This window comes from Passer montanus, unplaced genomic scaffold (genome assembly GCF_014805655.1).
Source record: "Passer montanus isolate IOZ18808 unplaced genomic scaffold, ASM1480565v1 scaffold21, whole genome shotgun sequence".
Taxonomy (NCBI): domain Eukaryota; kingdom Metazoa; phylum Chordata; class Aves; order Passeriformes; family Passeridae; genus Passer; species Passer montanus.
In genome coordinates this window covers 12,944,582-12,969,255 of record NW_024366703.1, presented here as the reverse complement: position 1 = coordinate 12,969,255, position 24,674 = coordinate 12,944,582, and the positions used below count along the sequence as shown (strand labels likewise).

Genomic DNA, 24,674 nt, shown 5'->3' with positions numbered 1-24,674 from the left:
AAAATTCTAAGGAATTATAGATAAAGTTCACACTTTCTTGATGGTCCCAGGACAAAATTGTTCATACACATGATAATTGTTTCAAATTTAATTATTCAAAATTTCAAAATTCAAAAATTCTATTATGCTATGAATTCCTAGGTCTTCACTCTAGATCCTATGGATTTAGGAGTTATGTGACTAATCACTGCAACCTGCTCCAGTTCGTCATTATATAATATTTTCAACTTGCCAAGTCCATAATTTGACTATTCATCAAAGTCCCATCCAAGAGGTGAACCATGGAAAAAGTTGAAAAAATGATATGCAAGCAGGTACAACAGCCTGAATTACACATACCTGTTGGGATCTGATCATTTGCATCAGGTTCAAGCATTAGTCAGAATCACAGGAGGTGTCCAGCATCTCACTAAGATCTATCCCAAAGTAAGACAAAGTTAGAACTACCAGTATTTTTTATTTTCTTTCTTTTTTTCCCCCTGCAATTAGCCTAATTTATATGACTGATGGCTACTGTGTAATTGAGAATATCAGACAGATTCTCATCCATTGCAACCATGAATTGGTGGAACTTAGAGCTGTGATGAATCCATCTGAATTTTGGTCTCCCAAAGGACATCAATTATTAGTAATAGAGTTAACTTTTCAGCTATCTCCTAACTTAGAAAAATATTAGCAACAATTGATTGATATACTATTATTATTATTATTATTACTACTACTACTACTACTACTACTATAGTAATAATAATACTACTGCAGTGACAGCCATCCTATTCTTGCAACCAGCATGGTCTGAAAAAAGGAGATTCTTGTTTTAAATGCTGACTTTTCAAAGTATTTTAACTGCATGTAAATATAAGTGAATAAAAACAAAAACAAAAATTATGAAGCCCTGATATAGAAACTATGGAAGTGAATTCTTCTGATGTGGACATATTACTTTAACTTGAGTAAACAAATAAAATAATGGAAGAATTGACTTGCAGCCTTTGCAGATATCAAAGGGATTTTATGCCCTGTTCTGGCTGCATACAACAGACAGAACATTGTTGGAGGATGAAAATGTTCGGTGCCTTGGCACTGTGCAGGGATAAGCAACCCTACAATGACTCTTTTGCAAATCCTGCTATTGCACTGCATAAAGGAAATTGGTTTGGAAATGAAAGGGAATGATATCGGCAGTGGGAAGAGGGACTTGGAAGGAGACCTGTGGCTGAAGGGGAGCCAACAAGGCAGCCCAAGAAAGGACACTAAAAAGTAAAACACTGGCAAAACTGCTCTGACTTAAAGTGGGGGCTATTCAAAACCAAGGTCATCCCAGAACTCCAAGGACCTAAATAGGACCTCTGTGTTCCTTCAAATGGAGGCATTTATTGATGTGTGGCTTTATTTGTAGTTTTTATATTCATCTTCTGGTTACAGACACAGATTCTGGTTGACTCTTTTCCACTAGGCTGAAAAGCCCTCAAATATTGAAACTGCCATAACCAAATAATTTGTTTTCTTTTTGCTCAATTAAAAAGACCAATGGTTTGAAGTCTCATTGCAAAGCACTCTCCTCAAACCTTAGGTAATTTTTTTTCTCTTTTGCTTTCTTTTTAATTTTTGGTACCATTTTTTCAAGAACTGGATACAGAAAATTTATTTTGGTCCTGTCAGTGTTGCAGAAGAAACTTTTTACCCTGCTGTCAGCATCCCCCCCCCCTTCTTTTGCAGCAGTAACTTTCTGACAGCACTTACATAATTGCTTGCACTTTGCCTCCCACTTCCTCTACAGAGCCTTCGTTTTCCAAGGTCATTTCCCATTCTTTGCATATGACTAGGAGCACAAATTCATAACTTTGTAGCATTTGGTGCAGTTAGGTGTTTTGTGCTGACTAGCTCAAAATAAGCTGACTAGCCTATGAACTTGCCTCCTTTGCCTTCCAGGGATCATATCACGCCTCTGAGACATCAGCACAGCTCACGTCTTATGGCTTCTTTCCAGAATGTTACACGTGTCATTAACTACCTGTAGCACAGAAAGTGCTGTAAATAATCCATATAGAGTCTCTTCATGTTTTAAAGGTTTAGTAGATAAAAATGTGAAAACTAGAGGACACTGTACAGGAGGAAGGAGGCAGGAGGACTGAGCAACTTTTTGTAGTAGGGTCTTTTTCCTTTCACTCTCTGGTATTTCTAACTCCTGTTGCCACGTCGCTGTGTTCTGACCTGCCTGCCACAGGGTTGATGGGTGCTTGCCAAAGGAGGAGGGAGGGAGGGAGGCATATGAACTGTACCTTTGCCCATGCCAGTCAGGAGATAGCTGCTGCTCAGCTGACTGCTGAGCTGGAGCTCAACAAAATGTATAAACAGAATCAAACTCTGCATCGCACTTACTGTCAGCCTTGGGGTAAGCTAACCATTTCAATACAGAGATGATCACTGGATCCCTGCCTTTTTCAGAAAGGGATCATCAGAGAATAGCAGAGAGAAGTGTGTTCTCTTGAGGTGAACACAGCAGGTCTCTGTCTAAGCCCTCTGCCCTAATGTTGTACCAAAGTTTCCTTAAAGTGCTGGACGCATGCAGTTGTTTTCCCTTGGATCCTCACAAACAGTAATGCAAGGGGTTTCTTAAAACCTTTTAGTTTTCTTTGTACCAAGGCACTCAAACAGCCATTTCATATCCCCCCACTCCTCTGGGCAAGAGCTCCTCGGTGGAAAGCTGTGCTATGCAAGCTGTGCAAAAAGGCACATTAAAAATGCAGCAACACACGGGCAGCTGTGTGGGGAGTGGAGCAGGAGGGTTTAATCCCAGCTCATGGGGGACTGACGCTGTGGGAGACCCTGCCTGGGGTCTGCAGCGGGACCTGGATGGGCTGGATCGATGGGCCATGACCGACAGCATGAGGCTGAGCAAGGGCAAGGGCAGATGCTGCACTTTGGGCACACCAAGCCCTGCAGCAGTACACGCTGAGGGAGAGCGGCTGGAAAGCAGCCCGTGGAAACGGACCTGGGGGTGCTGGTCTACAGCCAAGAAGGCATCCTGGTCTGTATCGGGAATAGCGTGGCAGCAGGCCCAGGGAAGTGATGCTTCCCCTGTACTGGGTACTGGAAAAGCCACACCTTAAGTGCTGTGTCCAGCTCTGAGCCCCCCAATTCAGGAAGGACACTGAGGGACTGGGGTGAGTCCAGGGAAGGACACAAAGCTGGTGGAGGGTATGGAGCAGATGTCCTACGAGGAGAAGCTGAGGGAGCAGGGCTATTCAGTCTGGAGGATGCTCCGGGGAAACCTTCTCACTATGCAGTTCCCTGAAAAGAGGTTGGAGCCAGAGGGGGGCCAGGTTCTGCTCCCTGGAAACCAGCGACAGAGCAAGGGGGCACAATCTAAAGGCAGGGGAGGCTTAGGTTGGACATTACGAAGAATTCCTTCACAGAATGGGTCATCAGACATTGGAATGGGCTGCCCAGGGATGCGGTGGAGTCACCATCCCTGGAGGCGCTCAAAGAAAGTCTGAACGTGGCACTTGGTGCCATGGTGTGCTTGACACGGATGCGTTCGGTCACAGGCTGGGCTCGATGACCTCAGAAGCCTATTCCAGCCGAAGTGACCTGCGATCCCGTTCGCAGCCGGGACCCCCGCCCTCAGCGCGTCCCGCCCGGCGGGGCTGCCACGGGCCGGGCCCGCCGTGCCGATATCGGCACCGCCGCCCGCCCGCTGCCAGGTGAAGCGGCGCTCGCTGGGGCGGAGCGCAGCGGGGCAGCCGCCGGCCCGTGGCGGCGGCGGCGGGGCAGGATGAACAGCTCCGACGAAGAGAAGCAGCTGGAGCTCCTCGCCAGCCTGAAGGACCAAGGTAGGGGCGGGCGGCGCCGCCTTCTGCGCTGGAGAAAGCGGCTCCCCCCGCTCCGCCGCGGGCCCGGGCTCGGCCGGCGGGAGCGCGGCCGCTGCGGGGCGAGGGCTCCGCGCCCGCCGGGGGAACGGGGCGAGGCGGGGCGGGAGCGGCCTGGGCGTCCTCCGGCCCCGCTCCCAGGCCCCTTGCTCTGCCCATGCGGAGGGAAATAATAAAAGCCTTGATGAAATAAAGCAGGGGAGTGGAACGTGTTGGCTCTTCCCCATGTAGGTGCCCGCCGCGGCTGCCTCGCCCCCCGCAGGTGCCCGGTCTGGCCGAAGATGGCTTGGAGGGGATGATCCCAGGGGGCTTTTGCAGCCCAGCTGGTGGAGCGGGCGTCGCGGGGGCCGATGGCGGTGGCGGGAGGCGGTGGTGCCGCACATGGGCCCGGCGATGGGAGCTCGGAGCCCGCAGGAGCGGACAGCTCCGGGGGTGACAGTCTGTCCGCCGCGCTGTCCCTGCGAGGAGCTCAGCCTGGCCTGGAGCCGAGCCAGGCCGTGCTAACCTGGCAGCGTGTCCCATGTCCCGCTCCCATTGCAGGGTCCGGTCCTGGCCGACCCATGGAGCCCCTGCCGTCCCAGTCCCCATCAGCGAGCAAACTTCGGGCTGTCCTGATGCGCTGTGGGTTTCTATAGCACTTTAGTACTTCCATCCTTGGAGTCACTTTTGGTGCTTTAGTAGGAAAGGCCAGAATTTCAGCATGTTCAATTTCTTGAGTGTATAGTTTGACTCAGAAACTAGAACCCTGTAATATTTAATCCCCTTCAAGAAGGTGCATGGAAAAAAGTTGGGATGCTCATGAGCCATTTTTAACTCTTCCATAGTCAGTCTGTCCCGGAGCCAGGTTGATCCAGCAAAGCTGCAGCCTTGGTTAGGTGGGCACATTCAAATGTTTGAAGACCTCTTTGAATTGTGAATATCTTCCCTATATGGGCACCAAGCAGTCGGTGGTGCCTCCTGTGCCACAGCTGCACGTGCAGGAGGTGTGAAGGAGCCACGCTGGAATTCACATCTGGTAATTCCCACAGCTGAGCTCTCCTGATCTTCCATGAGCTGGGGAGGGCAGTTTGGAAAGGAACTATTGGACAAAGTTGTGTAAAAGAGTGAAATTATAGTGCCAATCTTTCTGTCATTCATTCTCACCATGAATGTGCTCCATCACTTTTGCTATATAGCAGAAGCTTTTCCTAACCAAGTTCCATTTGAATATTAATGGACTATTTATGACCTGCTTTATCACTTTTTGGGTTTTCCTGTACACTCAGCTTTGGAAATTCATGATTACCATCAGCACAAGATAGATTCATTACGTGTAAAATGATAATGTTACAGCTGAGTGTTTAGGTAATCTGAGACCAAAAAATAAGGCTCAAAATCTGGTTCTCTTGCTGACTGACTGCTCCCCTCTGGTACTGTTGCCTCCAAGAGAGGATTTGTTAAGATGGCAATAATCAGTTGCGAAAAATACAAGTTTGTGTGACTCTTTAGAGAAAACAGCCTGTTGAAATTGTTTAGAGCAGGGCTTCAGTTCTGCTCTCTGAAAGTCTTCTCCTCCAGTGTGCCAGGTTTCCTTAATGTCTAAGGAAATTTTACAGGACTGGAAGAATTAGTTCAAGGGAAAGTTACTGTAACTTGAGGACTGGCTGTCCCAGATCCACCTGAGCTGTTGAAACAGAAGCTGTACTTGGCAGACCCAGTCCTGTAAGGCTCTGTTCTTGGTGGATGTTCATCCTTAAACACAGGAGTTTTGGTGTGTTGTTGTTAGGCTAACGTACACTTTTGTGATGATGCAGCTGGTAAGAAAGTTTTTTTATGTAGGCAAAAAGTTAGTCAGTTGAAAAAAAAATCAGTAGTTGTGCTAACTGATGAGTCTGGTGCCTAGAGTGAAAAATTCAAACACTGAAAAGGTAATGAGATAAATGAAATTATTCTAATAGTAAAATAAAATACATTGTTACTGTAGTTAAGTAAATTTGCTAACTCTTTATAGACTATAATTTGGAATAGGTAGTGTCCCGTCTATTTTTATTGATAACAAAACAAGACTATTTGAGATACTGACAACTTCTCTCAAGTAATTTTAGGATGGTCTGTTGAACGGAGTCTCTTAATTTTCTTGTTTATTGCTTCCAAATGCAGATAACAGTATTATTTTGGAAATAAATGCAGTTGGTGGAAGGATCTGCTGGATCTGAATATTTGGGGTAATGCGTACACTGACTTGTCCTACTTTTATTTTGTTCAGAGTGGTGTACGACTTCAGGTTTTTGTAACATTTTCATGTGTAGTGAGATTTCTGAAAAATGCAGATGGGTTTGGAAAGGTTTCAGAAAACGTTCATTCAGTAGACATTGGCTTGGTTTCTTTTTCAGGATGTGTTTTTCTATTCTTAAGGCTTGCCTGGCACCAGGTAAATGAGATGTCTGAGGAGTGGTGCTGAAGGTGGGTAGCAGCATCTGTGGCTGCTGTCACATTTCAGCTGCTGCTTTTACTTCTCCTCACCAAGGTCAGGAGATTGAACCTGAGGCAGGTGTTTTGTAGCTGCCCACTCAGTTCTCATGGCATCTGTGAAGCTCTCTGAGGCTTGGGCAAATTTGCTTGGCTGCTTGGCAAAGCTCTGAGCAGCAGCAAGGACACTGAAGCCATCTGTGTGCAAGATACTCTTATCTTTCACCCATGCTGAATTTTCCAAGTCCTGTGTAGACTCAGATACCTGATACTGATCATTCTTCAGCTTGCTCCATTACTAAGTTTAAGGTGAGCATCGTGAAGAAACAAGATCTCTGTATTGATGATATTTTGGACTTTAAAGTGTTGTTTGAGTTTTGATCCTCAAATAGTTTTCTGAAATGTCATGGTTTAACAAAGCAGTTTCACTATAAATATTACTATTGCTTCACCGTACTGTAAGTGATGTTTCCAGTGATGCACACTTCTATTCAACTGGCCCTTATATTTCTATGGGTAAGACTTAAAACAATAAAAGCAGATTGGCAAAACTTTGTGTTATTAATGGTTGGTTGTAGAACCTGAGGAATGGTAGCAAACTTGACTAACAGCTGAATCATAACAGTAGCTGATTACCTGCCTGGAAGATTGCCTTGTTTATCTTTGGTTTTATTGGCACTGCTGGTACCTTGCCCTTAAAAGACAGAGTCATCTTCTGCAATAGTCCCTTTTTTGTTCAGCTGAAAACAGGAGTCAGTGATCAAAGTGTCTGGAGTTATAAACTAGGTAAAATTATACTTCAGTGCTGTCATAGTTACATTTCTGGTCACTTTGCAAAATTACAGTGGTTAACAACTCTGCTAACCACACATGCACTAAAGGTATTTATATTGCCTGGATTTTTTTCTTCATTTTCAGATGGTCTAACTTTGCTCTGTGTTTGTTGGCTGGATTTGATGAAGTGTGATGATTTCCAATCTCTAGTCCCAAGCACTGTGGCTCTGTATAATTTTCTTTATTAAAATTGTGATCTATTTGATCTCTTTAAACTTTTTCTTATAATGTCAGTACCTTTGAATAAGGGAACTTCTTATATGTATCTTCTTAGGAACAGACCAGACTACCCATCTGACAGCAATATCTCAGAGCAGTACCTTTTAAATGTATGCTATTGACAAGCTCCTAATGTGGTCTGACAAATCCATTCTGCTTTGTGGCAGATGGGTAATTTTTATGGCCAGAGGAATTTCTTAGGACACCTTCTTGGCTGCTGTCTTCCCTTCTATAGTCTCCTGCTCTATAATTTATTTTTCCCCATGTACCTGTGTGTATATCTCAATACACAGCAGCCATCATTCCCCAGCAGAACCCATCCTGCTTGACAGTATTAGTGTTCAGATGTTTTTCCCACTTCAGTTTCTTGTGTTGAAGCCTATCTTTTTTTCCAGAAACTTGTGAAGGCAAGTCTTTCGGTGTGAACTTAGTGGTTGGTCTTTATCAGGCAGTGGTGTGTTTAGTTTTCCTGCCCTGTTTTTTCAAGGAAGGTGTAAGACCGCAAGATGCAAATTTGGGGTTTAATTAAATTTACTTGTACACACTTTCACAAACTTGAGTAAAATCAAGGCATATGGGAACACAGATACAGGAGCTGACTTACAGTATTTGTATCTAACACTTATGTTTGTGTACTTACACAGGCGATTTTTTAATTTCTTTTTTTTTTAACAACTGTTAGGTAATTGAGCCGTGTAGGTTTCAGCAAATGCAACTGATAGCTGACCAAAAGCTTGGTTTGCCCATGCAAGCTTTAGGCCTGATAATAGGTTTGTGTACTGTGAGTCAAGATTTGGAGTCGCTGTAATGTGCTGGGTGTAGTGTAATGCTGTCCCATAGATTCCCCTTAACAGAAGGAGGTGTTAAAAATGCCACCCAGGCATTATTTGAGAATAGTGTGCACCTGCCTGGTGCTGCTGGTCCCTTACTGCATCCTGTTCAAATACTGGTAAGTTGGATTTAGCAGAAGCGATCTTGGAGCCTAAAATGGTCAACAAGGGAAAAATTGGTTCCCTTTTGGCTTTTTTTTATCCTTTTGACAGCACTTCACAGTCTTGTGCATGCTGTACATGTAGGATGCCATTGTTGTTCGAGAGTGTTCACAGCGCTCTTTGCCTGATTCTTCCTGTTCCATGTGCACTGGGAGGAGCAATGTGGTGGCAGCAATTCCATTAAAGCTTCTGGTGCTGACAGGGGTAATTATGTCTTTAATGATATATCCAAAAAGCCAGGTGTTAGTTTACTTCTACCAACAAAATATGACTCAGTTGGGAGAGCTTGTTTCATCTGGAGAAGACGACTTGCACTGTCAGCTCTTTGTCCTGCCTGTACCAGTAAAGACATGCCTGGTCCATGGTATGGAAGCAAAAAAGTGGAGTGACACTTTTTTCCTTGGACAGCTCTACTTATTTTTTTGAGTAAATAAGTAGATTTTAAATCCTGAAGTGGCATTACTTATTGATTTGTCATGGAATGGCTCTCAATTGACTGGAAGGCTGCCCTGCTTTGCAATGTAAATACTGAAGTATATGCATGTAGCATTTTTAAAGTTTGGTTTTTTTTTCTTTAACTTGTGTTTTTTATATGCAACTTTAGGAAAGAGGTTGATTAAGTTTTTAATAAAAAGAGTAGGAGGAGTCACCACCTCACTCTGTGTAAATGAAGGTGTCTTTCCTGTTGTTCATTGTGAATTACAGTCATTATATACTTTAACCCTTATGGCCTTGTTTTAGTAATAAGTCCTATTCAGACATAGTAAGTACCTAATATTTAAAACATCTAATTAAGACAATACTTACATTTTGTTAGCAAAATCTGATTCAGGAGACACGGGTTCACAACTGAAAATCAAAAGACTAAGTTACAATTAAAGGAGTTTCTGCATACAAAGTTACCTGCTTAATTTAATACTGATAAAGGGTATTGATATGTTTCTAGAACAGTCCCTTCTGGCCAGCTGAGCTGTGGAGGGAGTAGTTGGTGAATAAGTGAGGCCACTGTTGTGAAAGAACATGGTGTGTTCACTCATGTTGGCTACTTTGGGGTTTGACTCTTTTGCTGTAAGAACGAGCAGGGTTGGCTGAGAATGTTTGCGTGGGTTAAGAGCTGTAGCCCAGAATATTCTGTTATTTTCTCCTTCAGGGCTAATGAGTCAGAGTTCTCTGTTCATGGGGCATGTGAAGAGAGCTGTCGAGGGTGGAGCAAATCTGTATTTACATTTTTCAGTCATTTATAAAGTATTAAATGTCAAGAATGACTTTGCCTTAAAGGCGAGCAAACACAAGCAGTTTTCAAGTATAAAGAAACTTGAATTGCATCTGTTGGTACAGTTTGCATTCCTTTTCTTGCATCTGAATGGTAGAAGCCTCTTTCCTTATTTTCCTGAAGGGAGCAGAAACAGCTTGGCAATAGAGCAGTGACGAAGAGGCACAGCCTTTGTGCTCCTGTGTAGGAAATATGTGTGGGTTCTTGTTTGTTCATCTACCTGTTGGTTTTTTGTTGGGTTGTTTTTTGTTTTTGTCTTTGTTTTGTTTTGGCTTTTCTTGCATCTGAATGGTAGAAGCCTCTTTCCTTATTTTCCTGAAGGGAGCAGAAACAGCTTGGCAGTGGAGCAGTGACCAAGAGGCACAGCCTTTGTGCTCCTGTGTAGGAAATATGTTATTTCACCAGTGTGGGATCTTGTTCATCTACCTGTTTTGTTGTTGTTGTTGTTTGTTTGTTTTTCCTGCTTCTTGGGCATGGAATTTTGGGTACATAAGGAGAAGTGGGAACAAAGTAAAGGGATGAATGGGAGACCCTGGTTTTACTGGTGCACAGATCAGCTGCTCTGCAGGTACCCATATATTGCACCAACCATTCTTCCTAGGATTGATCTGTAACCTGAGCCAGTGTGGTTTAAAGTGGTCACTGCAAACCAGTATATCCACCTTGTAATTTTTGAACTCAATCAATAAGATTGTTTAACTCTACATTGATCAAAAATTGATTGTTTTGGGAGCTACCATCTTTTTCAGACACTTCCTAATTGCTTCAATTCTAAAAGGCTGTCCAATTCATAGGATATTAATAGGCTATTAATGAAGTTTATGACCCATGTTATTTAAGAAGTCTGCATAGACAAACAGAAGAGTTTTCAATTTAATCAAATAGAGAGCTAATTTGGGAAGAGGTACTGCTATATTAACTTTTTTCTTTTTTGCCCCTTTTATAGCTATTGGCGAATATGAAGAGCTTAGAGCAGAAAATAAGAAAACGAAGGAAGAGGTTTGTATGAATCAATTATTCATTTAATACTGAAATGCTAAATACCAGAATGCCTTGTGGGCTGTGGCAGATTGTTGACAGCTTTTTTTAGTTCACTGTTGCTTAAAAATAATAAGTATTATTTGTACCTGTGTGTTTTATGGAGCACTGAATGAACTCTCACAACTGTTCTGGCTGTCCCACTCCTGAAATGCTCCTGTCAATATATTTTAAGTGATTGTTGCTTTACCAGATTTGTCTGTGATAACAGTGGGAACATAGACCAAGTCACGTGCTCAGATAAAATTGTTTCTCTTTGATCTAAGTCTTATTATGACTTCATTTGCACAGGGGACTTAATTACTGAAAAGAAAAGAAAAGAAAAAGAGCAACTTCCCTTACCTTCTGAACATTCATAATGTAGGAATATGATTTCTGAAGGTAGGAAGGAATGCAGGGGAGTGAGTGCTACACTGTATTGTAAGCAAAATTTTCCTTTCTCCAGTATGAGTGAGCTGAACATGTAAGAAATCTGTTGGTTTTTAAATCCCTGTTAGCTGCCAAGACGTGTAGGTTTAATTCAGCTTCTTCTGAAAGCATTTTGGAATGGTCATTTTTAGTTACAAATGTTTCAATTCAAGGCTGTATTGAGAAGACCTTGTCCTTAACTCTTTTCTTACTGTTGAAGAAATTTTGATACTTATTTTCACTTATGATTCAGCAAAGATTATGTGTATTCCTACTGAGGTCAGCACAATGTGCTTCATTCCCTCCTGTGCTCTGACCTCCTTGTCCTTTTCACTTTGGTTGTTGCTGCATTCCTGTTCTGCTGACCTTATCCCAGGAAATCTGTCCTCTCTGTTTGCTGTTTGGAAGAAATGCACAGAAAAAAAATGAGAATAAGACTGACTTGGACCAAGACTCCATCCAGCCCAGAATGCTGTGTCTCAGGCATGTAGCAGCATGGTCAACATCTGAATGAGAATAAGACTGACTTGGACCAAGACTCCATCCAGCCCAGAATGCTTTCTCTGAGGCATGTAGCAGCATGGTCAACACCTGGGCAGGTTTCTCTGCAGTCTCCAAACCATTTGCAGCCTGGAAGTGATTTCAGCATCCTGCCCTGCACTGCTCTGTTCCTTTAGTTTGTCCCGTGCTGGCTGTTGGCTTCTGTCACATGTGGGGAGTGCCATGCCAGGACATGTGTACATGAGAAACAGGCTCCCTAGCTTGTCCTGAACTCAAGTCCTATCAGCTTTGGTGTTTCTTCAGCAAAGCTTTGTTTAGCTTGGGAAGAGAGGAATGGGGAGACTTCCCTTGAGCTACATTTTTATTTAATTTTGTTTTTCTTCAAAGGGAATTTCAATAAAAAATTTTATTTCTGAAATTGAGATGGAATGAGGTGTTCTGATGTTGTTTTTTTCCATTCTGCTCTTGCCTCCTTGCTCCTCTTTCTCACAAGGCTTCTTTCCTACAGCTACATACCTCTAGCTACTTTTGTGGGTTTCATCTGGAGGCTGCTTTGAACTTTTACAGAATTCTTGCATAACACCCAAAAATCCCCCAAGCCTGAGTGTATGGGGATTACATTCCCAGCTTAGCAAATCAGTTAAACACATGCTCAGGGCTGGATTTTCAGTTGTTATGCAAGTTTTGTCCCTCCAAAAACTCCATCCTGCAAATTGGTGTGCTTGTGCAAGCAGTTCATTGTTCAAGTGCTTGGACTCAAGTGGTTAAGTGTAAGGCTCTAAAGTGCATTTCTTCCACAAAAAAACAAACAAAAAAACCCCAAAAAAACCCTCAAAAAAACAACCCCTATTCCTATGGCAGGGCAGAGTAATCCTAATGGTCCTTAGCATCTCTTGCTTTGTATCTGTTTGTGCTTTGCAGGATCAAACCTGCTGCTGGAAAAATGTAGCACAGACTTTCTCTGCCTGTGGGTCTGGGAAGTTGTGGGTGACTTCTGTTCCTGTTTCTGCCACTGTCTGTCACTGTGAATGTCAGCAGATGGCTTCCTCTATCAATTGTGGTCACATAATTGCGTGGACAGGAGAGTGAGATGTTTGTTTTTTAGCAGGTGACTTGCAGACTGTGTGTGGAAAGCACCACAGAGGAGTTAAATAGCAGTGTGTGTGTGTGTGTGCTTTTGGTACCCTTGGTGGAATACTTTCCTTAGTCACTGCTGTGCTTGTATGGCTCTGAAAGATGAGCTGTGCATGCAGAAATTGTCCTAGTTTCCATTAGACACACGGAACTTAGTGGATAATGGGCAGCTAACTTAAGATACAATGTTAATTTTGAAAAATTTATGGTCTTAGTTCCATATTTTTTCTTAAAATTAGGAAGTAAATTGACTTTCATGTGGCTTACTTTGTTCAAAGCACTGCTGCTTTGAAAGGGATGCTAATAACCATGAAAATTCAGGAGCAAAACACAAGATCTTTGATCCACGGTGTCTCTTCCTCATTGCCTTGCAAAACTGCCAATTTGGAGACCACTGGTGGAGTGTCTGACATTTCCCCAGACATTTTTTGTTAGTGTTTTTTAAACCTTTTAGGAACAATGGAGGCAAAATTATATTGGTAGATTACGTCTCTTAGGTCACCTTTCTTTATTGATGGAGCCAACAAAACATTCATACCAGCCCCCCAAAAATGGATAACTAACGTTCAGCTGCACACAAATGTGGGTAACTTAATGTGCAGTTCTGACATATTCAGAGTCAGATCATGAATAAATATTTGACTACTTGCTAATCAGACAGAAATGACTCTGAACGCTGGTTTTGACAGTGTTTTGTCATGCTGCCAGTAGGGGAAAAAAAAAAGCAAGACAGCTATCCAAAACAGTAGGTGTAATACTGTATCTCTGATACATCATTCATGGTGTTTGCTCTGTTAAGGCACATGGAAGGAGTGGATTATATGTTTTGTCACCAAGTGGGAATGGGGATGGGATTCTGCCTTGATGACATGCTCATTGTTTCTCTACGTATTGCAAATGTCATTGGATACTTCTGAGCACTCCACCAAAGTCACAATTTTAGAACAAGCATTAAATCTGCATACATTTCACAATCTGTGTAAATGGGAAAGAATTGTGTCTTGTGTTGCTTAGCAATGGTTTAATTGACTATATGACTACTACGTGAACTTCTTGCATTTTAATATCTGGGCTGAACAATCTCCCTGTTGTTTTTGCCCTTTGAAGGCCTTGTACTGAAGTCTGTAGGAGCTTATGTGCAAAATAGTTGACAAAAAAGAAGCCTATTAGTAGAGCATAGACAAGAAACTAGAAATTAAAGTATTGCATTGTGTATTGGGTACCTAGAAGGCTAAAATCTGAAAGGAGTGGGATTGAAAAATCTTCTGAACTTGTGCCTGCAAAGATGAAGAATATATGGAGCTATTAACAAAATTAATTTTGGCAACTGGACTGTTAATTTCTAAAAATGCAGATGCTATGTATTTTTAGTGCTAGAAGATTATCACTGTGCCCTGTAGCCAGTTCAGGACTGCAGTGTTGTCTGTTTGCATTGTTGGGGTTTTTATAAGTGAGATAATGGTCGTATAAATATTAGATTACTAATACTAGATATATTAAATAAAATAGAATAAATACTTAATTTACTTTGCAGAGAAGCTGGAAATCTTAATTAAGTTAAAAAAAGAAAAAGAAAATTGACTGGCAATCCAGAAGCTGAAAACTTACTCATTTTTATTCAAGGGTACTCTTTAGTGTGGAGCTATCCCTTAACACTGAAAAATGGAAGCTTAGTAAATACATGGAAACTGCTTCTCCTCAGCAGTTGCATGTGCTTGAATGTGGAAAGTGATTTTATAGTAATGTTATGCTATTTGCCTTTTAATATTTAGGAATAGTGATACTTGTGTCTATTAATGATTCTGTTGTCTATGCCTCAAATTGCCTTTTTGAAAAGTGAGATGGTTATGGAACTTAAGACTTCTGTGGAGGATTTTTGTGAAACATTTTATGAGCAGCTCATACATCTAAATTTTGATTTTTAAGCTTTTCAGTTTTAAAGGTAAGATCACTTTATTTTAAAGGGTGACAGTATTTTTTTATTATGAAACATAGTTTATAGGCTTTTTATTTTTGTGTAAATTTACAATTTGAAACAGTTTAAGCAGTTAAAGAAAATACCAAATTTTTCTAATTCTTAGAAGATAAACTAGGGTATTTTTGGAAGGACCTGTAACAGCTCTGCTTGCATGGCTCTGATTGCAAGACAGAAGGCAAAGTGCTTTCCATTGATCATTTCAGCAAGGGCAGCAATCTCCCACTCTTCTTTTCTTCTGCTTCTTTCATTCTGAAGCACAGTAGCAGCAAAAGGAAGGTATTGAGAAAACTACAACTGGGAGCAGGAATTGCTCTGCAGAGACCCAAGCCTAGAGACCCTGATTGTGCAGAGAAATGTCGCAGTTATGAGGAGAATAGTCAGCTTGCCGAGGTCCAAATGGATCTCTCTCTGCAAATAGCACTCGAGGTGAAGTGGAATAGGTCATTTAACTTCCCCTTTCTCTGCACAGGGAACGCTGCTTTGCCTTACAGCCTGCTGCCTGGAGGATTTTAAAAGGAGGTTTTGCTGCCTGGAGGATTTTAAAAGGAGTTTTTCCTGTTGTTGGGATAAGGGAGTGTGCTATGTCCTCTACATCAAGGTTTCCATCAGTAGGAAAGTTGTTGACTTCCACAGGCAACAGATGAAATCCTGAAAATGCTAATGTTCCTGGTTTTTAAATTGCTCACTTAATGTGCAGTGGGCTGAAAGCTTGCAGTGTGCAGAAAAATCATGTGTGGGTGAAATATGTCAGTGTGGCTCCAGGGTCTTTCTCGGGAAACCCAAGGAGGCAGCAGCTCCCACCAGTTCCCTTTTGTGGCAGAGCTGTGCTCTGCAGAACAGCCCAGAAACACCTTCTGCATCTTTCACTGCCTTCTGCTCTTAGACTGCACTTCTGCCACGAAGGTAACACAGATTTTTGCTGGGGAGACGGAGGGAGGGCAGCGAGCAGCAAGATTTGTGCAGAGATTTCCCTTCCCCACCTCTCCTCTGCAAGATTCTCTTTGCAGATTCTTTAACAGGGCCCCAGGAAATGGTGAGTCCTCGTCCGGCTCTGCTTGCTCAGCATGTCTTTGCTCCTTCTGCAGCTCTGCCTCATTTCACAGTCCTTACAGCAGCTGGTGACTGACCTGTCCCCCTACTCAGCCCCTGTCCCCTGAAGCCTCATCACCCCAGTGCCATGAGAAGAGAGATTGCTTGTTGAGTGCAGCTCCTTTTGCTCCCACAGACAGCCATCAGCTGCCCCTGAGCCAGCACCAGTGGCATCCTCGCCTTGCCCGAGAGCAGATCCTTCTTTGGGTCTCATCCAAGGTCCTCTGGAGCTGATAGAAGAGTTCTCTTGAATTTGGCTGCCTTTGAATCAGACTCTCCCCCTTCTTGTTCCTTAACAGCAGGCTCCTTTCCCAGCTAACTCAAAGTGGCTCCTCATGTGGAAAAACCGAAAATCGAGCAAAATCATTTCAGGGCTGGTTTCTTTTTTTGGTTTTTTTTTTTTTTTTGGCCAGTTCTGTTCCAGTGGTGAGGATCCTTGTAATTGGAGTTGCACTGTAAGGAGCTCAGTCACACAGACCTCTTCCAGAAGTTAACTCATGGTCTTAGGTTGATTTATTGCTGTGAACATGCCCAGCCGCATGTGAGGAAGGATGTGTGTGTAGGGCACCTTGTGTGCCAGTCACACTTCCCCCTGGGTCATGTGTTTTTCATACTGTGATTAATCACTGACTGTGTCTCTTGTGAATTTTACTCATTTCTTTGAGTTCTTTCATTTACTTACAGAATGGGTTTTCTTAGAGAACTCTTATTTCACATCTGTTTTATTCTTTCTTTGTGAAGAACCTGTTCCATCATAAGATCAGTGATTGCAGGCCTGTGTAGTGTTAGCAATAACCACAAAATTAATAAAACTGAGGAGATGGGAACTCCTTAAAGCATGAAAATGAGTGCCTTTCTCTCTACAAAGCTAAAACGTTGCTCATGATGTAATGAAATTAAACAGCGTGTCCCTGATGATCGCCTTCGAGGTTATCCCTGCACAGGGTGGGTATAGAAATGTAGGCCTCTTTTCTGAGTCTGTTTGTGTTAAAGAAAGTAGACTTAAAGCCTATTTTTGACATGCAAAGTATTGGTTCTGCTGTTGGTGTAACATGGATGACTGCTTATATCAGTTTTGGATAATGTGTCTCTTTAAAATATTTTCAGAGTAGCTCTGAATCAGAACCCGAATCAAGTACAGTGTGCCAGTTTGGCTAGGAAGTATTCTGAGTAATGAATTTTTTTATGCATAATTTCCATTGATCATACATGGCTGAAAGGAAAAAGAAATGCTTTGATAGGCTTCTGTACATTATTGTGCTGGCAATTGATCTTGGTTGATTTTGCATGTTGTGACTGACTGCTAATTAAATAACTGGGATCAGTGTTTCATTTCAATTTTCTCTTTTCCTACAGTGTGACAAAATCAAGCAAGAACGAGATGAGGCTGTCAAAAAGCTGGAGGAGTTTCAGAAAAGTAAGCTGACAATGTCAGTGGGATTTTCTTGACATAGACAATTATGAACATAGTTCTGCACACTCTACAGCAGTACTAAGAATGCTGAGATGCAGTTCCACTTGCTGTTTCTCCTTGAAAGCTGAGTTTAAGGAGCTAATCCAGTGAGACTTTGCCCACAGTAGCCAGAATAAATGCTGTTACAGCATTTGTAATCTCTGGCCAAGATAGTCATTCTGAAGTTGCAACGTGGTGAAAATACAGTGGTGCAAGTGTGCCTCTATCTCACCTGGGTTCTGCAGGTGACTTTTGCATTGATGCATGCTTGAAGTGGGTGGGGTTTGATGCTGTTGCTGAGATTCCTAATAATTATAATCATAATAATAAAAATGGCAATTATTTTCATGAAGGAGTAATAGTACTTTAAGCATAGACACACCAGGAAAGGTTTTTTGGATGAACTGCTCTCACCTGCTAATTTTTAGAGCAAATTCTGTCTCGTCTGGGCTGTGAGAACCTCAATATTCAGTTTTGCACTTTTATGGTAATGGTTCTATTGAAACTGTATGGTGTCTGGAAGCAACAAAGCACATCTAATGGGAGTGGAAGTATCCTAGTGGAATAGCTCCTTAGAAGAGACAATTACAATGGGATTGTGGTCTGTTACGTCTGGTTTGTGCCAGTACAGTGAACTGCACGATGAAGCATCAGAAATGTGGATGAAGTTAATGCAGGAGAAGGAAATCACATGGTCTGTACTTTTGTGTGACTGTGTTAAAGAGGAATTTGCTCACTTCTGTTTTATAATAGTTCGTGTGATACAATTATGGAAAATAATCTGAAATCAACAGGAATTGTCTACTGCCTTGAATGATCTTAGGTAACCAAGAATGTTCTCTAAGAAGTACAATTCCTCTGGAAAAACGGCTGCCTGTTTTGTTTTTGTTATGATATGAGGAATACTGGAGTGTGGCAGAAAATGTCAAGTAGTTAAGACTTAAAATTTGAGGTAATATTTGATGTTGTAAGATTTTATAGGTTTCTTTTATCTTCCTTTCACATTTTTAAAGGACATACCTTGTAAACATAGTGATAAAATGCCAGGAATATTAGGATTTTAAAGCAATAATAGAGCCCATTATTTAAACGACAATATAAAAGGCAATTATATTGATGAAGAGCTACATTGGCTTTGTGTCTGTGAATAAACTTGGCCTGTACTCAGCTTCTATTTGTTCTCCTGGCATAAACACATATTGTGTGTGATTCCAGTTTAATGGGGCCCCGTTTGTATGCCAAGCAGCTGCATTTTAGGCCCTATTGCGTGATTTCATAGCTCTCTGAAAATTGGTTCTATTGAGCACAAGAGATAGAAGGTGGTGGTGGGGGGGAAAGCTTCAACACACAATCATTTCTTTTCAATTGGAGCCAGCAAGGTTGATGACAACATGACCATTGTGTTATAATGATAAGACCACTAAGGATCTGTACCTCTCATCAAGGCTTTCACACAACAGCAGATACAATTTAATTCACTGCTCTGTCAGCAGTGCTGATACCATTATGCCGTCTGTCTCCACAGTTATAATCACTGTCCTCCGAGAAATGCAGTTGAAATGATCTTGAGCAGTCAAAGAAACTCTCAATTAAGGCTGCCACTTCCAATGTGTCAGATTGTGTCTTATGCACTTGGTACAATTTTCACTTCCAATCCTGTTTATTTACAATGTCTACCAGTAATTATGCTTAACATGTCATTTAGTGAGGGTGCCCCTGCCAAGGAGATTGTTGGGTGCTGCAGTACCATTGAGGGGGAGTTTCTCGCAGTCAATGCCATCAGCGGCTTTTAGTCCCTGATGGGATGCAGTAGTAATGTTGATAATGCAAGTATCGTGCTCATCAAGTCATAATTAGATGCCACTCAAATGTGCCACTTGTAATAACAGTGTTGATTCATGTTTTCTCGGTGACTGCAACTACTAATTAGTTAAGTGGTTTTTGGTTGGCCTGCATTTGCTGCGGATTATTATTACCCCTGAAAAAAACTGTCAAGGTTAGAGATGTTTCAGGCCACTTAGTGCTTCTTTATGAATATTAATATTAACATAATAAGAACTTTGGACAGACTTAGGAAATAATATATTTTTTGTATTTAATTTGGAAAGACTTTTTTCCCCTGAGTTAATCATAATTGCAGGTTAATTAAGTTTAAATGAACCAAGAGTAATCCCTAGTTCTGCCATGAGAGCCCGATCCTTGTTTCCTAACTTCAGCCTTGCTTGAGGCCCTTAGATTCCTGTCTGTAAAATGAAAGCAGCTCTGTATCTCCACTGCTCCCTCATCCAGCCCAAAGCACCTCACTGCTCAAAGCTCCCAGGGCTCAGAAGAACAAAACCAGAAGAGACAGGGAGATGTACTGCCTGAAACTTTTCCTCTCTCAAATTGTATGTATTGTACGTCTCTCAAATGTAGCAGCTGGTATCTCACATTTGGAGCAGATAATTTCTCCATAGTCAGGAGAAATGGAAATAAAAAGACAATCAAAGAAAGAGATCTGGTTGCACTGCTGGTAGAAGACATCATGTGAATATAGGTTTTAGACCAAGATTTACCAGTACACTGCCCTGCCCTTTCTTTTTTGTAGATTTTGGGTCTTTTGTGCAGCTACTCAGCAAACCAATGTGTTGGTAGTTTACTCTGGTAGCAACAAAACTTCAATAATGAAAACTTCAATTGATGTTAAGTATAAAGCTGCATAAATAACATTTGTTAATGATCTTCTTTTTCCTATCATGAAGTCCTGTTTTATAGTCATTAAGATGACCTCTGTATATTAAGATGGCTTAAATATATCTCTTCAGTCCTTGACCAAACTCTTCCAAGAGGGCAAGGGGGATTTCTACCCAGTGGTATGAAATCCCTAGGTTTTAAACCTTATCTTGATGAAAAGGAGAAGAAATGCTAGGAAAAAATTCCCCTGTATTTACACTGTATTTTCCAGCCTTGTTCCTGCTCCAAAGTGTTGTTCAGTTGCAAGTAGTTCCTGTCTGAGAATTGAAGTCCTGACAGTAGGCTCAGGGGGAATTTGTGCCATGCAGTGACTTGCAGAATTAGGGTCCAGGCTGCTGTTTAGGATTGGATGAGGATGCCAGGAGCCAAGGGGGAATTGCATCAATGAGCCTGAGAAATGGAAACTATTCTTGTTTTCTGCTTTGCTCCCCTGCGCAACCTTAAATGTGTCCCTTAAGACTTTGAATACTCATAAAGTACATATGTACTGCTGGAAGATGAGTGGAATTGCAGGCCAAAATGTATCTGTGCTTTTAAATTCTTTCTGATTCCCATTGGTCTCCTATGTTACAAAGTGAGATTGTTCCAGAACTTCTTTTGCCTGTTTTTGGCAGAGTGATGTGCACCCACAATTGTCATAGGGATGCTCTAAGTGCAGAGGACAGATGTGTCTCTTGCTCCTCCAGCTGTGACATCACATGAACAGCCATGCATACCAGCTGCAGTCAGACAGCCCAGTCTTGGTTTCAGGGAAGATTTTGGGAGTGTGTTGAAATCAGTGTTGTGAACAATGAAGGCAGGTGAGACCATAGTGCTCATTTTAGGGCCTGCTCAAGCACAGAGAGACTGGGAATGAGAAACAGACCTGAAAGTGAAAAGGAGCTTTGTAATACATCTCTTAAGGGATTACCCTAAAGGTGTCATTCTGATTCCTCAAGTGTTAGTGAAATGAAGAGATGGGTGAGGTTTGTAAGGAGGCTCCTGCTGGTCCTCTGCTTCCATAAGTTTATGCTCAGTTCTACAATTGCCCCTCTAAAGCTGCAAACATGGCATGAGAGAATTGCTTAAAGGGACAACCCAAATATCCAATGCTCAGAACAATTCCTGTCTGTGGAGATTATCTAAGTATGTATTTCCCTGTGTTTGAAATGCTCACAATGAAAGTTAGCAAAAGCAAATATGCTATTTCTGATCATGGGAGGCATGTGTCAGTCTCAGGAAAATACTGACTAATTTTTGAACTCTTCCCTTAGTTTCTCACATGGTTATTGAGGAAGTGAACTGCATTCAGAACCATCTTGAAATTGAGAAGACATGCCGTGAAAGTGCTGAGGCTTTGGCTTCTAAGGTGAGAAGAATTATGGTGATGCTGGTTTTTTTAAAAATCTATTTATTCACCTGTTTATCTATTTATTTATTTCAAACTTGAAATTGTATGCATGACCCTTATATGTTTCTTTATAATCTTGTGGAGCTGTGAAATAGTTTGGAAGTGGCAAAAAACTAACAGCCAGATGTGAGATGCAAAATACCATTCCTGCCTTTAAGGGAAAAAAACCCCACCATTTTAATGTAATTTCTATTTTCATGGACCAGCATCCTGATCTCTAGTTTTCATATGCATTTAGGTTAAATGGAAAATAAGTTTTAGAACTCCTCTGTGTGAAAACAATAATGAGCATTTCAGTGTCTAAATCAAATGGAAAAAGTCAACCACTGCATTACATTTCAGGTGATTGTTTATGAAAGCAAAGCAAGGGCAGGGGAAAGGTGACCTCCACTGCTCTGTTGATTGCGTCTAGTCTGATGAATTTAGCAAGTCTGTAATTTTCTATATTCCATCTCATCAGAAGTGCATTATTATTAAAGAATGTTTTTATCTCTCTTATATATTTTTGGTTGTGTAAAATGCATCTGAGCCACTTCATCAGAAAATGGATTACAGCAATTTTGAACCAAATTTCATTAGCAATGCTGACTGCCTTTTTTTTTCCTTTTTTTTTTCCCCTCCCTCCCCATTCCCTGCCCAAAGTACATCCTTAGATATGGCAAAAATCACACCAGCAAGAAATCACTTTAATTTAGATGCATTAGCAATGTACTTTCTGGAGGTATTTACTTAATTGTTTGCATAATGACACTATATTAGAATTCATAAGATAGACAATCAGCATATAAGTAAGAAAATGAACACATTTATGCAACTTGTCTTCTTCTCTGCACTTTCCCTGTAATGCAGGGACAAGGGCAGTTCAAAGACTCCCTTTGCTCCGTGGGGCTGTTTGTCTGTGAGCTGTCTGCACCATGCAGGGCTCCTCACACCACTCTCCCCACTTGCTCACTTTCATTCTTTAGGAAGGAGATTAGGAATTCCTGAATAAATCTCCTGTAGTTGAAGGGCTGAGGAAAAGGGGGAGCAGAGATGATTGCTTAGGTGAAAACTTGGGGTCAGATGAACTGTACAGTCTATGTTTTCTTTGAAGGTGTATATTGGAGTTCTGAAGTCTGTGTTGACTTTGGCATGTGGTGTGTCATTAGTAGAAAATTGAGTTTCATTCTTGAACCTGAGCACAGGGAATACATGGCTGGTGGGTGAGCAGTCACCCTGACATTTACCTGAACACTCCTGAGGTGTCTGGATGCAGGACAGTGAAAGAAATTATGATAATTAAACATTTGCAGTGACTCCAGTTCAATTTTTCTTGATCAAGACAGAGATGCCATGTAGAATCTCTTCTGTACCTTTCACCAACCAGTCATGTGCTCAGGCATCCAGCCCAAAGTGGTTTCTGACTTGTGCTCTGACCCATGAAGAATTGGTTCATGAGATGCCTCTCATCTTACATATGTTGACTCTACAGTAATAACTCCAAAGAATTTTGAGATAATTCTGTTGTGACTAGGAATATAGTAGTGATAGCATTTGTAGTTTATATATACATATCTATTTATATATTATATATATATAATATGTAATTATACATAATTGTATGATATCTAGTTTGTATATTTTTATTATTTATTATTATAGTTTATGTATTATTATATATATTTGTAGTTTATATATAGGAGAAGGTAAGGATTTTTATTTAACCAATTGATCCAACTTGGAAAACCAGATGAACTTTCAGGGGCACAAACTCTTCCCCAGGTCATTCATTTGGGACTCCTGGTACATGTTTAAAGGTGAGGAGCTGAAGCAGCTGTCACAAAGCCTGTGTAGCATTAAGTCAGCTTGATAGTTGATTTGATTGATTTAAACCTACACAGTATTTATTAAAGAGAAGTACCAGAGACGAAAAAAAGGCATGGATAAAGCATCATGTTGAATTCAAGCCTCTCAAAGGAAAAAGTGGATAACCACCCTATCTTCAGCCCATTCTAATGTTGAATAGAACTTAATCTAATGTTAGTTCTGACTTCTTTGTTTGATAGATCTTTTAATGATAAAGGACAAAAAACAGTTGACTTTTTTTTTTTCTTGCCCAGCAGCTTAAAGACAAACTAACTAGGTTCTTACTGTTTGTACTTCACCTTTCAGCTGAACAAAGAAAATAAAACCTTGAAAAGAATTAGTATGCTTTGTATGGCCAAACTGGGCCCAGAAATTATCACTGAAGAGATTAACATTGATGAGGATGAGTCATCCACGGATACAGAAGCTACCTCTGGATCATGCAATTCTGTGCACTGTCAGCAGCAAATAAAAGGTGAGCATTGCTGCTGATCCTACACCACCTGCCAGGCAGAAGTTGTCTGAAGAACAGCAGTGTTGGTTTGGACCAGAGACTGGTCTTTTTCCAAGTCATGCTTCTGGGAGTGGTCGGAATCAAAGGATTTCCAGGAAGGACTAAGAACATGGAGGGCTGGTAGTGTGTAGCATAAATGGTGGGTGATACACAGCCTGCAGAGGAAGTTAAATGCAATAGGAAAATGAGATCTACCCAGCTAAGATAGTTCAATGCTACTGAATCAGTCAAAGAAACATTTCCTATAACCCTTAAAAAAAAGTTAAGTAGAAGGACAAGGTCACCTTCAAATGCAATGTCCTTATTTCAGAGCTTGTCAGACAGAACTCTCTATTTCTGTTTCCATTCTGTACCTTTGTATGCACAAACTTCATTCATGTTCCAGAACTATTAGCAAACAAGCAGCCCAAAGAGGGACTGTTGTACTGGGTAAAACAGCAAAGCTGGAGAACATGGAAATATATTGATAAGACAGATCTGTGGGGGTTTTTGTCAGAAATTTCTGGTTCTTTTTTGAAAGGCAGTTAATATGCCCATTGTCCAAAATCAGCCTTATTTCTCATCCCTGTGATGAAGTCATCATGATTTTCTATATTGTGTCATAATGTCCAAAAAAGGGGAATGCCAACATTCTGGATTTTGTGACAAGATTAAGTGTTTAACTTCTTTAAAAAAGGGCTTTAATCTTTTTTTATTGTAACTTGGAGCAGCACAGGATGTTTAAGTACAATTTTTTGAACTTTCAGTTTAACCTTGTTAATTGTTGTCTTTTGAATGCAGTAGCTTCAGTGGAGTAGTACAAAGTTTCAGTTTAACCTTGTTAATTGTTGTCTTTTGAATGCAGTAGCTGTAGTGGAGTAGTACAAAGTGTCACTGAGGAAAAATGGTGTGTGTTGTAAAAATGCTTGTGAAACAATCCCACTGAAGAAATAGGGTGTCATAGGACCCTGCTG

General features: G+C 41.3%; 1 protein-coding gene across 2 annotated transcripts in view; it reads left to right on the top strand.

The window, feature by feature from the left end:
* The first annotated feature begins 3,692 nt into the window (after window positions 1-3,692).
* SHTN1 (shootin 1) overlaps window positions 3,693-24,674 on the top strand; it is a 54,335-nt gene continuing 33,353 nt past the window's right edge. For both annotated transcript variants that reach the window (XM_039709319.1, XM_039709320.1), the window contains exons 1-5: window positions 3,693-3,836; window positions 10,585-10,637; window positions 17,143-17,203; window positions 21,226-21,320; window positions 23,514-23,682. In XM_039709319.1, the coding sequence (XP_039565253.1) occupies window positions 3,779-3,836; window positions 10,585-10,637; window positions 17,143-17,203; window positions 21,226-21,320; window positions 23,514-23,682 (436 nt within the window). In that variant the 5' untranslated portion in view covers window positions 3,693-3,778. The remainder of the gene's footprint in view (window positions 3,837-10,584; window positions 10,638-17,142; window positions 17,204-21,225; window positions 21,321-23,513; window positions 23,683-24,674) is intronic.